This window comes from Euprymna scolopes, chromosome 6 (assembly GCF_053919585.1).
Source record: "Euprymna scolopes isolate OS-2025 chromosome 6, ASM5391958v1, whole genome shotgun sequence".
In the NCBI taxonomy this organism is placed as follows: Eukaryota; Metazoa; Mollusca; class Cephalopoda; order Sepiida; family Sepiolidae; genus Euprymna; species Euprymna scolopes.
Window position 1 is genome coordinate 141,429,175 of NC_136487.1, and position 14,033 is coordinate 141,443,207.

The 14,033-nt window shown below is 33.1% G+C and overlaps 1 protein-coding gene across 3 annotated transcripts in view; it reads right to left on the reverse strand.

Annotated features, from left to right (window-relative positions):
• Nucleotides 1-3,285: 3,285 nt before the first annotated feature.
• Nucleotides 3,286-14,033, reverse strand: part of LOC145278009 (inositol 1,4,5-trisphosphate-gated calcium channel ITPR3-like) — a 704,464-nt gene continuing 693,716 nt past the window's right edge. For all 3 annotated transcript variants that reach the window (XM_080130185.1, XM_080130184.1, XM_080130186.1), the window contains one exon: nt 3,286-9,955. In XM_080130185.1, the coding sequence (XP_079986311.1) occupies nt 9,353-9,955 (603 nt within the window). In that variant the 3' untranslated portion in view covers nt 3,286-9,352. The remainder of the gene's footprint in view (nt 9,956-14,033) is intronic.

The window sequence follows — 14,033 nt, forward strand, 5'->3', positions numbered from 1 at the left end:
GAGATGTTTGATCTGATTACATTTAAAAGTATGTTAGTACAGTTACGGTTATGGGAAGAGAATTCCAAAGTCTGGCAGACTGGGGGAAGAAACTATTAGAGAATAAGGCGTTCTAGCATTTAGAGACTGTTTTATAGAGCTTCCTGGGAAACATTGATTTCGGACAACACCAGTTGCACTTGCTGGGCTAAGAAGAGAACTATTGTTTTGGTAAGATAACTTTAGCTGAAAGTTAATTATATAAATAGTTAAGTAATAAGTTTATAGATTTAGCTGTAGTTGGCTATAAACATAAGCATTTAGAAATCCTAAACAATAATTGATAAGTAACATTGATCACACCACATTTAGATAGATGACTGGAAGTCACGTTAAGGAGATGTGTCCTTTAATCAGCTACATCACCGGAAAAGAGAAAACAAGAAGTTTTAGAATAGTCTAGGATTTTTCAGCAAACCATTGGGACATGAAAGAGCCTGCTCCAACTCAGCCTAGAAGCGGAGGCTGAAAGACAGAAGATGTAGACACATAAGGCAGGCTCTTGGGGAAACATGAGACAACTGGAATAAAAATATATATAAAATATAAACGGTTGTACGTGTGATCCCTTAGAGACACTCAAGATTCTTTTTTTTTTTCTTTTTTTTTTCTTTCTTTCTTTGAAGATTGTAATGCTGGGTATGGGGCAGCCAAACCAGCTGCCAACATTGCCCCGCTTTTTTATTGAAACCAACCGAGAGCTCTTTTTAGTATCCTCGCTGTTCCCTTAAATGCAATTGCCTGAATCTCTTTTGCACTTGGTTCTCCAGGAATATTAGTTAGGTAGGATTTCAGGTTCTTCTTCATAAGTCCTGTGGCACCTATGATAACTGGTATGATCGATATCCCCTTAAGATTCCCGTTTCTTTTCATATCATACATGAGACCTTGGTATTTGGTCTGTTTCTCTCTTTTAGCTCTGTTAAGACCGCCATCATTAGGAACACACACTTCAATCAAGGTTGCAACTCTCTCTGACTTATTCCATATAACTATGTCAGGTTTCACAGTTTCAGTATGTTTCATTGTATGTTGTAAACTGTCGTGCATGTACATTTCATCTCACACTCAACAGCTTCGATACCGAAGAAGACGCCGGCCTATATAAAGAAAGGTATGAACTCTCCTCTCCTATATTCTGTCTTCTAATATGAACCCCCGATTCAACATATTTGGTGCCGCGAAGGAGTAGAATTTTGCTGCTTATTAGGTTATACAAGGAGGGACACAAGTGCTATGAGTTCATCAGAGCACATTCCATTAAAATAGTTGCATAACGGACACACGGAAGCAACATTGCGGTGATGCGACAGAGGTTGGAGCTTGGTTGATAGTGCAGAACCATTTGGATTTGAGACGTTTTTGGATCCTGCCTCAGGAGGAAAGACTAACGGAGAATGTACCAGCCCAGATGCATGTGCGAATTCTGGCTTTGTATAGACTCTAGTGTGAATAATTTTCTAGCATGGTAGAGGGAGCCCACCTTTTTTGCAGCAAATTTGGTAATGCCCTCAATAGATATTCCAAATCATGTGGCCTATGAATGTCAAGCTGGGAAGTTTGAAAGATGAGCTTTCAGGTACGGTGTTATTTCTCATGACAATCTGTTGTTTTTTGTGTTGTTTTTTTTTGTTTTGTTTTTATAGTTGTTAAAGGAAAGAAGCTTAGTCTTAGTAGCATTAAATGTTACCATTCACTTATAGCCCTAGTCCACTATTGACTAAAGATCGTTTTCTAGTATTTTACGACATTGTCTTGGATTACACTAAACAGACACAAATTGTTTGACACAAAAATTGTAATATTCTTGTCAAATAAAAATAATAATAATAATAATAATAATAATAATAATAATAAAAAACAATTTCAAAAGAAATTTAACAAATTTATAAACAAACTTTAATGGTTAAAATATTAGTCGTTAATTTAATAAGAGCAGTTGTAAAAAAAAAACCTTCGTAAGAAGAAACTTTGAATAAAAATTCTTTCATGGTTTCCATTCAGTCTAGACAGACAATGTATATCTACTGCGAGAATGCTTGCACGTGTAATTACGAAGCAAGGGTTTCACAATCTCAATCAATCTTTAACCGTAATTTATAAATAACTCATCAAGTACCCATCTCTTGACTCCCTTTCTATCACCCTCTCTTTCTCTCACTGAATATCGTGTGACTCTTACTTTACACGGCATCTATTACTTTTTCTTACTTTACACGGCATCTATTACTTTCGCTTCCATATCTCTCTCTTTCTCTATCTTTTTATTTAGAGTTGAAGGCAATAAAAAAGGAAAAAATAGAACGATTGGAATAGTTCATTTTAAACGAAAAAATGAAATGGCAATACAGATAGTAATACTATCTAACCCGTAGTTGGATAGGAAAAGGATGTGTGTGTGTATATATATATATATATATATATATATATATATATATATATATATAATATTCAAATTTATGCTAATCAGTGATGTATTTTTTATCCTCTGATAAAAAGGGTTTATCTTGGAAAATCTAGGGGTTAAAGATTTTTCTGTGTGTGTGTGTATAATATATATATATATATATATATATATATATATATATATATAATCTTCAAAATTAGAACCTAGCAAAATAGCAAAGGCTTAATATGGCTGCCGCCTTATAATTTATTAAATTTTTATTTCATCATCTATGTTTACTATTTCTTTAATTGCTCTATTTAGTAATAGAGCGATTGAAGAAATAGTAAAGATAGATGATAAAATAAAAATATAATAAATAAAAATATTTATTGATCCATCAAATTCAAACAAGGAATTATAATCATGAAAATCCTTAATGTTAGAAATATGATCTTTTCGTCAGATGATAAACATTTACCAAAAAAAAAAAAAAACTGCATCACTGGTTAACATAAATTTGAAAATATAAAAAATATATATGAGAAACATTTTGCGAAAAAGATTTGCCTATATATATATATATATATATATATATATATATATATATATATATATCTTGTTAAGAGCGAGGTACACTAATATATATATATATATATATATATATATATTGGTATATAAATAGATATATGGTATATTTTCATATCTGACTGGTTTCTTGATTCAAACAACTAAAAAGGTGACCCAATAACTCACATTTTTTTGGTAGCCTTTAAAAAGTAAATTACAATTTTATTTTAGGGTAAAAATACAATTTAAGTTCGACAATCAGTTTAATCCAAAATGTACATAAAATAGGCTTGATATTGCAACAGTATTTATTCTACAATTGAACCCAATAGCAGCTTTTTTAAAAGATCCATTTTGTTTTCTACATAAGTTTGTTAATAGGATTTTGATCTTTTGTTAGCATTTTTTAAATTAATTTTTTTTTTTACAAATAAACTTTCCATCGAAGGTCAGAAAGTCTTGAAAAGGTTTTGGTGATTCCACACTTCGTGTATTCATTTGGAAAATTTCCTTTTCTTCTGAGCAGACATAACATAAAGAATAAATGAAAGTTCGCCTTTTCCCCTTCCATATTCTTGAAATCGTTTGCAAATGAATACCAATGCAAAATAAAGGTTTTAAATTATTATTATTAGTATTTTTTTTTTCAGAAAAAAAAAACAAGTCTCTCGCTTCACAATACGGCAGCCATTTTCTTTTCTTCTTAGTTTGAGAGAAAAAAGAAAAGAAAAAAAAAGAAAAGAGAATTCAACTCCACAAATTAATTCAGTTAGTAGATTGAAATCTCCAGAAATTAAAATAACAATTTCATTATTTAATAAAATAGGGACACGTTTGAAAAAAACAAAAAAACAACTTTTTTTCTTTTTTTTTTTTTAAATTCAGAGACATATATGAAACGTAATACAGGACCATTGCTATAAAATTAATGGTGCCAAGTACAGAATGAAAACTATTAAGAAAAAAAATTCCAAAAATTTTTACGATGTGTGTACTCATCACGAAACAGAGATGTCATATTTCAAAAATCATGTAAATTGATGTCGAAGTTTGTTTTCGTAGGACATAAGAGCTGTGTCTCACTCCGTCATATTTAAAAGTCATCACTGGGTACCTCCCCCTTAACAACCGCCCCAGAAATAGAGATCAAAATAAGCCTTATAATAGCTAGAATTTGCTATTAATCGCTAAAAATCGTAAAAAATTATTTATTATATATAAAAATAATACTGGATCAATTTACGTAATTTTTGGAATATGACATTTTCATTCCGTGACGGGTACGTACATCATAAATATTTTACTGTATGTTTATTCTTTTTTTTTGTAATTAAGTTGAATTCTGGATTTACACCACATTAATTCAAGCCAGAGATTATTTTCGCGCGTTGAACATGTTTGTCATTAAAAAAATCTATCAATTATGTTTTTTAATGTCGACATATATATATATAATATATATATATAATATATATATATATATATATATATATATATATATATATATATATATATATATATATATATATAAGTGATGAGACGATTCCGATACAATTACCGATTTCGTATTAAATTACCGATTCCGATTCTTTATAAATCTCTAAATATTTAACTATAAAGTTGCTATTTTTTTGCCAATTACCGCAAACAGACATGTTAAATGCGTACATATTTTCTCAAATAAAAAAAAAAACACATGGGGGGGGTTATCTATAGATTTTAGTTTTACTGACTGTTTAAAATCAATAAATATTTATTATTTTAATATTCTTACCAGCAGTGTTAGATTTTGCTTAAAAAAAAAAGACGTAAATAAAAAAAAAAACTAAAAAAAACCCCCCAAAAAACGAATCGTTTTTGGCATCGAGAAAAAGACACAAAATTTTCCGATTTCGATACCGCAAAAAGTACTTATTCCCGATACCAATTAATCGTCCCAACACTAATTATATATATATATATATATATATATATATATATATATATATATATATATATATATATATATATATATGTGTGTGTGTGTGTGTCTTTTTTTGGGGAAGAAGAAATCCAGCAGAGTGCTCAATTATAAGGAAAATCCGAAAATAAGAGCGTATCATTTATATTTTGTTTTCAGAAATTTTGATGAAAGATGAGTGTTGGCTGAAGAGTGATTGATATGGATATCTAAAACGGTCCCTTATTATCGGGTTTGAAACCAACGGTACCGATGACTTGTCTCATCTAAACTTTCTAAAAACAAATATATATATATATATATATATATATATATATATATATATATATATATATATAAATTTTATTATCACTCAATGATAGCTTTTCTACAACAAAAACGTCATGTTGAACTTCCGATGTTTCCGCCACACCAATGAGTTCTAAACGGATCAAAATAGCCGATTTGTCTATTGTACCATGAAAGTCCAAAATTTGAAAATGATTTTAAAACCCTTTTAATTGTTGATTAAAAAAATAAGGCACGTGTGCAGATTAGCGATGTTTAAACTATCACATTTCAGGTGAAAATATTATTATGTACTTACGTGCCATGTCGAAATTAGTATAAATTCCAAACATTACGAAAAACGATCCAGAAGTAAATGTGCTAGATGTGTTTTTTAACAAAAAATCATCCATAATTACATTCTGACATTTTGTGCTTTAAAAATGCCGAAATTGCAATTATTTAGTCAAAATGATCGAGTGCAGTTACCTCCCCTGGATCCTGAGAACTCTTCAACATTAAAACATACGATAAAACTCTATAAAATCAATGAACTCAATAAATTTTATTTTTACTTGTCATTATTTTTCATAATTTTTGGAATGTATACTGATTTCGACATAGCACACCTGAAATGCGTTGGATTAAACATCACTTATCTACTCAAGCACCGAAAATAATTTCTGGCGAGAATAAAAGTGTAAAGTTAAAAGTCACGTATAAAATTACCCCTTAAAAAATCTTTCCACAATCCAACCATATTTGCTGCAAATAAATTTCAGTTTGTGACTGTTAACCAAGTTTCAATCTATAATATAAATCTCAGTCATCGGTTTGTGTGTATGTATGTTTGTATGTCTCGCTAAAACTGTTGACACACGCAACCAACAATGACAATTTTGATATCGCTTGAAAGCTCAGTATCTCGGCCGACAAATATCCAAAAATTGGTTAAAAATATTCATTCTTTCACCGTCAACTGAACCGTTTTCTACAAGAGGAGAACTCTTTTTTTTTCGTCGACACTTTTGCAAAGTTATTCACACCTCGCGACATCGACGTACACATAAAACATGTTATTTTGGACGTCCGTGACGTCACAAATCGTGTGGGCGAGACGACTAAACGTTTTTTTCTTTTCACTTCCTTTCCCTCTTCGCGTTACCGGTTCGAGCCTGACTACTGTGGCTAATTTTTTTTTTTTTGTGCTCGCACGGTTACTCACAGGTATTTATTTTTTATAGAAACTTTGGTTGCTAAATACCCATGTTATTTAAAAAAATTTTTTTTTTGCTTATTTTATTTTTGTAGGAAATTAAATTTGAAAGCCCAGTATCTTAGCTGACAAAGATCCAAAAATTAGCTGAAAACATTCATTCTTACATCGTCAACTGGGCCCTTTTCTATAAGAAGGGACGTTTTTTTTCGTCGACATTTTTGCAAAGTCATTCACACCTCGCGACATCAATAATTTCGAACGCCTATGACGTCATAAATCGCGTGGACTAGACGACTAAGCAGATTCTTTTTTTCACCACCTTTCCCTCTTCGCGTTACCGGCTCGAGCCTGACTACTGCGACTAATTTTTTTTTTACTCTTGCACGGTTACTCACATGTATTTATTTTTTATAGGAACTTTGGTTGCTCAATATCCATGTTATTTTTATTAAAAAAAATTTTTTTTGCTTACAAAAATTTGCTTTCGGTTTCGCTTCTGACTGATGGCACTCAAATGACGTCCTGCCCCCGTTATCACTTTTTTTTTTTTTTTTTTTTTTAAATTAAAAGCGGATTTTACGATCGGGCAACCTACCCCCTTCCCATTTTTTTTTAACGACCGGATGACGCCGGGCGCCCTCCCCCCTCAGTTATGAATATACAACAGTCTTTGTTTTCTCTGGCGTGGAAAGTTGTAAATAACCCTGACGTACTACTTTCTTGGCACTAATCTAAAGTTGTCCGTGATGAGTCTCTTAGTTCTAGGAATAGTCCGAAGATTGTTTTAATGGGCATTACTTTTGAGATTACTAGAAGATGTACCCGGCGTTGCCCGGTATTAAACGTAACTTCCTTAAAAACCATGAGAGAGAGAGAGAGAGAGAGAGAGAGAGAGAGAGAGAGAGAGAGAGAGAGAGAGAGAGACATGATCATGCGAGTATTATGTTTTTTTTCCTTCTTATAAGTAATAAAAAATACTCGAGCTGAGATCGAAACCGAAACCTAAAGATAGTGAGTTAAGTAAGATAACCATTAGGCCAGCTTGATACGATCTTTATAAAATTTTTTCAAATTTACTTATTCTTAACATGATGTAAACGATTCGCGCATACGCAGCCATGAAACAGAAAACAAATAAAAATCCGACGACTCCCACGTACCAATTTTTCAATTTTGAACTCTTAGCAGCCCCTTTTTTCCAGATAGAAACTGATTAAAAGTTTTCCCCATGTTTGAATACCCTATATATCAAACTTCAAGTCTGTAGATCAAAAATTCGTTGAGTATATGGGTTGAAAGGTGTCCTCACGCGCGCACACACACACACATACAGACATTCTCACTTTTATAGATATATAGACATAACAGATGAACACTGGAGGTGGGAGGTAATATCCAGTCTGAACTCTGTTTAGGTTAACGCTTCCGACTGATGAGACGATCATCAAAATGATCCCTTATATCATTGAATGGCAATAAAAAAAGACCGTTGGGTATTTATGAAAATTACATTTAAAAGCAGACAATATCCTACTCTTTTTAGACAATCACGTGTGAACAATCCGAAAAACCTGGGTGAAAAACGATTATTGTAGAATTCAGAATGGGAGTTGCGAGCCTGTCTCTGCTCTATCGTTATTTTTATGGCAAGTGCTCGTCTGACCTCCAAGCTATGGCTCTTCCCACTTGACAAACTTTCATGAAAAACACTCATCCAGCTAAAACCACTATCAATAATTTCCCCCACTCTTTAGCTGTGCCTAAACCTAAACGTAGATTCCGTGAACAGAGCTTCTTTCTTCAAACTGCACGCCTGTGGAACTCTGTTCCGTTTGCCTGCTTTCCAGCTGACTACAATATGGCCGTTTTCAAATGTGAATAATTTCTTGATGAGCCGTCCCTTTAAATAATCAAATTTACCAAATTTCCGCTACTAATGATTACTATGATATTGTCCCATTGACTTCCGTACACTTATTAACCTTTATCCTCGAGTGGCCTCCGGGCCTTGGCAATTGGTGACTCCTTTGTAATAATAATAATAATAATAATAATAATAATAATAATAATAATAATAATAATAAAAGGATCTAAAATATAAATTTAAAGTAAAATGTTCATTCATTTCCGGCCCAGCGTTTTAAGAGCATATAACCAGAATTTTGAGCTGTGCTTTTAAGAGGAATAAATATTTTGCATTTCTTGAGGAGCTAGAATAAAAAAAACAACATTTCTTTAAACGTACCATTTACCGTAAATGTTACTGGCACCATCCTCCCCAACCTTATCATAATCCTACCACTAACCCTAAGTCTGAGTAGCAACACCCTCTTCCAAAAACCTTCCCTTCATCTTACCAATAAATGTAAGTTCGATCGGCAACATCCGCCTCCAAAAACCTTCCCTTACCCCTATCATTAACCCTAGGTTCGGGTAGCAACACTCCCTCCAAAAGCGTTCTCTTAATCCCTCTACTAACACTAAGTTCGAGTGGCGATAATACTCTCCCACCACAAACATTCCCTTAACCCTACTAATAACCTTAACAACAGAATCCGCCATCCAAAACAAAGAGCCAAAAAATGTGGCTACGTCTAAGATTTAGCGCAATAAAAAGAGAAACTTTAATGTTTTTGAATCTTGGTGGACAAGTCAGTAATAGTGAAGTTTATTCGTACTGAATATGGTTGGATTCCAAGAAGGATCATGGATTTTATTAACGAATCCCTGGGTTGCATTTCTTTTCGGTTCACTCGGTATTATATTCACATGTGTTTTTTTTAGATGAAAGGAAAAAAATGGATTTTCAAACGCGCCTTTGTCGTATAAAAGAACTATTTCGTGTTACAATCGTTTCTTTTTCTTTTATATACCAACAAAATATATGTATATCAATTTTATTATCATTGAATTATAGTCTTGATGCAGCAGTTAATGATTTATCATCGATTTCCGGCGAATCGTCACGTTGAACTTCCGGTGTTTCCGTTACACCGATGAGGTCTAAAGGAAGTTCGACTTTTGTAGTTTCCGTGTCCTTCATGTCCTTCAGTGAACTAGAATCCTCTTCACGGAGGATACTATACGTTCCTTCTACAGGCTCATCAGACTCGGAACCTGACGTGGAATCATCTAGGTGGTCGGATTCATAGACGTCATGGCTGCTTCGAGTTAGTTTGTTGCGTCTCGGAGGAGGAACTAAATTCGGTTCAGCCAAAATAGTGCTTTGTGGGTCCTGTTGGAACGTTTGCGGCAATGGTATGGAAAATGACAGGTCGTCCGATATCTGTTGCGGTGGTGGAGGCAGTGGTGGTGGTTGCGGCGGGAGGTCGTCCTCTCTAGACGCAAACGATGGCTGGCTGCTGATGTTGTCGGTTAAGAGTTTTCGGTTGGCCGATTCGAATAGGGTCTCACGGTCGCTGTCGTTGCTAGCTAAAACGCTGAAAAATCGTCGGTGTTTTTCTTGCCACTTCCGCTGACGCTTCTTTTCAACTTGGCGCTTCCTCTCAAACTCCTGTCAACAGAAAAAGGGAAAAATTAGAAATCGGTAACAAGAAAGTTGAAGATATCATTCGCAAGTGTACGCACAGTGTACCAAACAGATTTAACATAGTACATATGAGCGCATGGGAAGATATCAACATCAGCAAAGGATGGCTGGCTTGCGAAGAGATTAACAGCAGCAGCAATAGCTGAAAAACGCGCATATGCAAATTAGGAAGAAAAGGTAAAAGAGATGAAAACATAAATCTCGTTGCAGATAAAGAAAGTCAACGTCGAAGAAAATGGACGTGTAAAGTCGAGGATGAGAATGGGCCGGCTGTGACTGGCGTGCGGTCGGAGGAAAAAGAAAAATGTATACTGGACGAGATAGACGATGGCGAGAGACTGGAGAGTAACCGTAATAAATGCTTTTGTTAAAAAAAGAAAAGATGCCGACACGAATTTATTTATTTTTGTTCGTTTGTTTGTTCCTTTTCGACGGTGCCGGATGGCATGGGAGGGGAGGGGTCCTGAGAGAAGTTTGCACTCTAACGATCACGATTCAAGCGTAACGGCAACGTCACAGATACTAGACTGCTGTATCCGAGGATCAATCGTGTAGAGGACAAAGAAGATACAAATGCCAAAGAATATATTTTTAAATAATCTTTTCAAATAGCATTAAAAAAGAAAGAAGAATGCTATAAAAGAGTGATGTCTTCTAAGAGCCACTCTGGGAACAGCGTCACCGGTGGGGTTGCTTCTTTTGGATGCTTCATTTTCCCGTTCATGAGTAATGATGGTATCCTCTGTAAAATTTCCTTCTCTAAGAGGATATTTTTTTAAAGAGTCATGTTTTCAACGAATAACATTTTCAAAGAGTAAAGCAATGTTCTGACAGAGTAGTGCAATGCATTTCAGGAATATAAATAACAATCCTACTTATAATTAGTATATTATATTTATATAGTTATGGAAATATATTTCTATAAAAATCCTATTTCTATAAGTATATAGAAATATAGTTGACAACTATTTGACAACTAGATTCGGAATTAAATAGCCCATAGTTGGTTGATATGTGTGTATATATATATGTGTGTATATATTTGCATACAGTATATATATATATATATATATATATATATATATATATATATATATATATATATATAGGTGTGTGTGTGTGTACATGTACACACGCACGCACACACATGCACATTTATATATCGAATTTTGGGATTGTGTGAGAATATATATATATATATATATATATATATATATATATATATATATATATATATATATATATACTCTCATATAATCCCAAAATTCGATATATTACCATATATTTAGTTCCTCCTCCGAGGCACAAGAAGAAGACGAGGAATACGTTAGGCACCACGCTCGCGTGAAGTTATGCGCCAAGAAGAAGGAGAAGCAGAAGCAGAAGAAGAAGAAGAAGAAGAAGAAGAACCGAGGATTGCTAGAGGCAATGAGCAAGAGTTTAACAGACGACAACATAGGGGTAAAAGCCGCGAAGGTTCTTCCATGTCTCTAACAAGACGAACGAAGGATACGAAAGAAGAGAGAATAAGGAGAAATTAACGAAAAGTAATTTTTGGCCAGCGACAATGTTAAGTGATGAACAGCGAATTCGTATGTCCCAATACTGTGGCAAACAAGAAGAATACGAATGAAGAGGCGAAATTTATCAACGCAAATTTTGCTGTGAAGTTGAATGACAAATATGAAATACATTGAACGAATGAAATATAACTGAAGAAAAAACGAACAGTTAAAATACATAAAATGAAAGGAACTGTGAGTTTACCCTTACTTACCTTTTTCTCTCCTCTTTCTCTGTCTTACATATATATACCGACGGACTGTTATTTTTGTTTTTGGGGGCCACTGACCATCTTCTTTCTGTATATTAAAATACTGATAATTTTTCACGTTGCCATAAGTTGTTTTTCTCTGATATTTTTTTCTTTTCTTTTACTCTTAGTTTGTAAATAAAGTCTGTTTCGAAATTTTCAAATTCGTGTTTGCTTTTCTGTTTTCCTTTTCACCGTGCTTTCGTCGGTCTACTTCACAATTCATGGGCCCGGAAGAGTTTTCATCTTTCACCTTTGTATTCTTCTTATATATCGAATCCCAACGGACCTTTTTTTTTATTTAATTCTTTAATAATTGTTACGAGCCGTACTTCTTCGTTATTTGAATAAAGGAGCCGCTTTCATAACACACACACACACACACACACACACACACACACACACACACACACACACACACACACACACACATGGTGACCCACTTAAAAGTAACCCGGTAACTCTAATTTTTCTCTAATCAATTATTTTCAGATTAAGTGTCCCACCTAAAAGTAGTCCGATCTCTCTTTTTCTCTTAACGACCAACTGACACCAGAAGACAAAATGCAATTCCTTTTTTCAACAAGATTACGCAATATGCTACACGTCTCACAGATCACTGATACGAGTTTATGGCATGTTTATGGAGAAGAGAGCAATAAGCAAAGGGTTATGACCACCACGTTCCCCGGACTTGTCAACATGTGCATTTTATCTTTGGGGGGACTTTTAAACAAAAAGTTTTATGCAAATGATCCTCACAATCTAAACAATGTTGGTAATGTTCTCTAAGGAGAACATTACAACGCTGTCAGGAGAATCACCAGAGAAGATTTATCTGCAAACGTTGTTAAACTTGCCCAGAAATGTATAGATGTCAACGGGGTCACTTCCAGCATCTTTTATTACACTACAGGTAATTTAAACAATAAAAGAATGTTCCTTCTCTCTACTACATTTTCTAGGCTACTTTTAAATGGGCCACCTTGTGTGTATATATATATATATATATATATATATATATATATATATATATACATATATATATATATATACATATATATATATATATATATATATATATATATATATATATATATATATATATATATATATAATTGGTTGAGAGATTCCAACGAGAGAAAGATGTATATTTAAATGAGAAAGGTCACCAACAATTGGTATGTATTTTTAACATTGACATTTATATATATATATATATATATATATATATATATATATATATATATATATATATATATATATATATGTAAATTAAAGTAAAATTAGAGCAAACCAATGTTTTGTATAAGTTCAAATGCCTTCTAGGAGAATGCAACTCCCAAAATAAACATAAGAATATAATACATGCATTGGACATACAACGACGACTCACTATACATTTAAACAGCACCAGCGCTATATACCAGCATTTTATAAACAAATATAATTATCCTCCTCCAATCTTAGACAAATCCTTGTTGATAATACAAAAATTGTACAACACGAAAACAATTAAAAGAAGTTAAAAATTCTCGAATCATCTTACATTAGAACCCAACACCTTACGATTAATAACATCGCATTCGAGAAAAGCAACAACGTATTAGAGTTTGCAGCGCGTAAATAACATGGGCGCGTTGGTTTTAAAACTTAAAATTTTAATCGACTTAGTGTTTAACCGACTTTTTATATACTTTAACTTCCCATCAATCGATACAATTTATTGTGTTGTTTATGTTCATTTTTCTGCTTTCCATTTTCGATCATATTCAACTTCACCTCTTCATCAACTCCATGAATTCCAACTGAAGATGATTCGCGGTCGAATCGAAAGCGCTCGTGATAACTATGGAACTTTCATTAATATTTTGGATTTCGATATAAAAAAGATTATACGGAAAATCGAAAAAGATATATATTTATCTGGAAATATGTTTATTCAATTATATTTCATCTTTTATTTATACCAATCCTTTAATTTATGAAGCTCGTTGTAACTACAGGGCAAATAAAAAATAAATGACAAAAGTCTATATTCCAAATTTCAAACTCTTGACCATCTTACAATTTATTCCTTTAAGTACGTGCACAATTCTTGAGAGCACTTGTTTCCTAGCGCAAAATCATTTATTTAATTATTATATCAATCGATGAATTTATTCTGCCCTTAACTTGTCAGAAGAAAAGCATCTACCAATTTATTAAAAAAATATAAATACATATGGA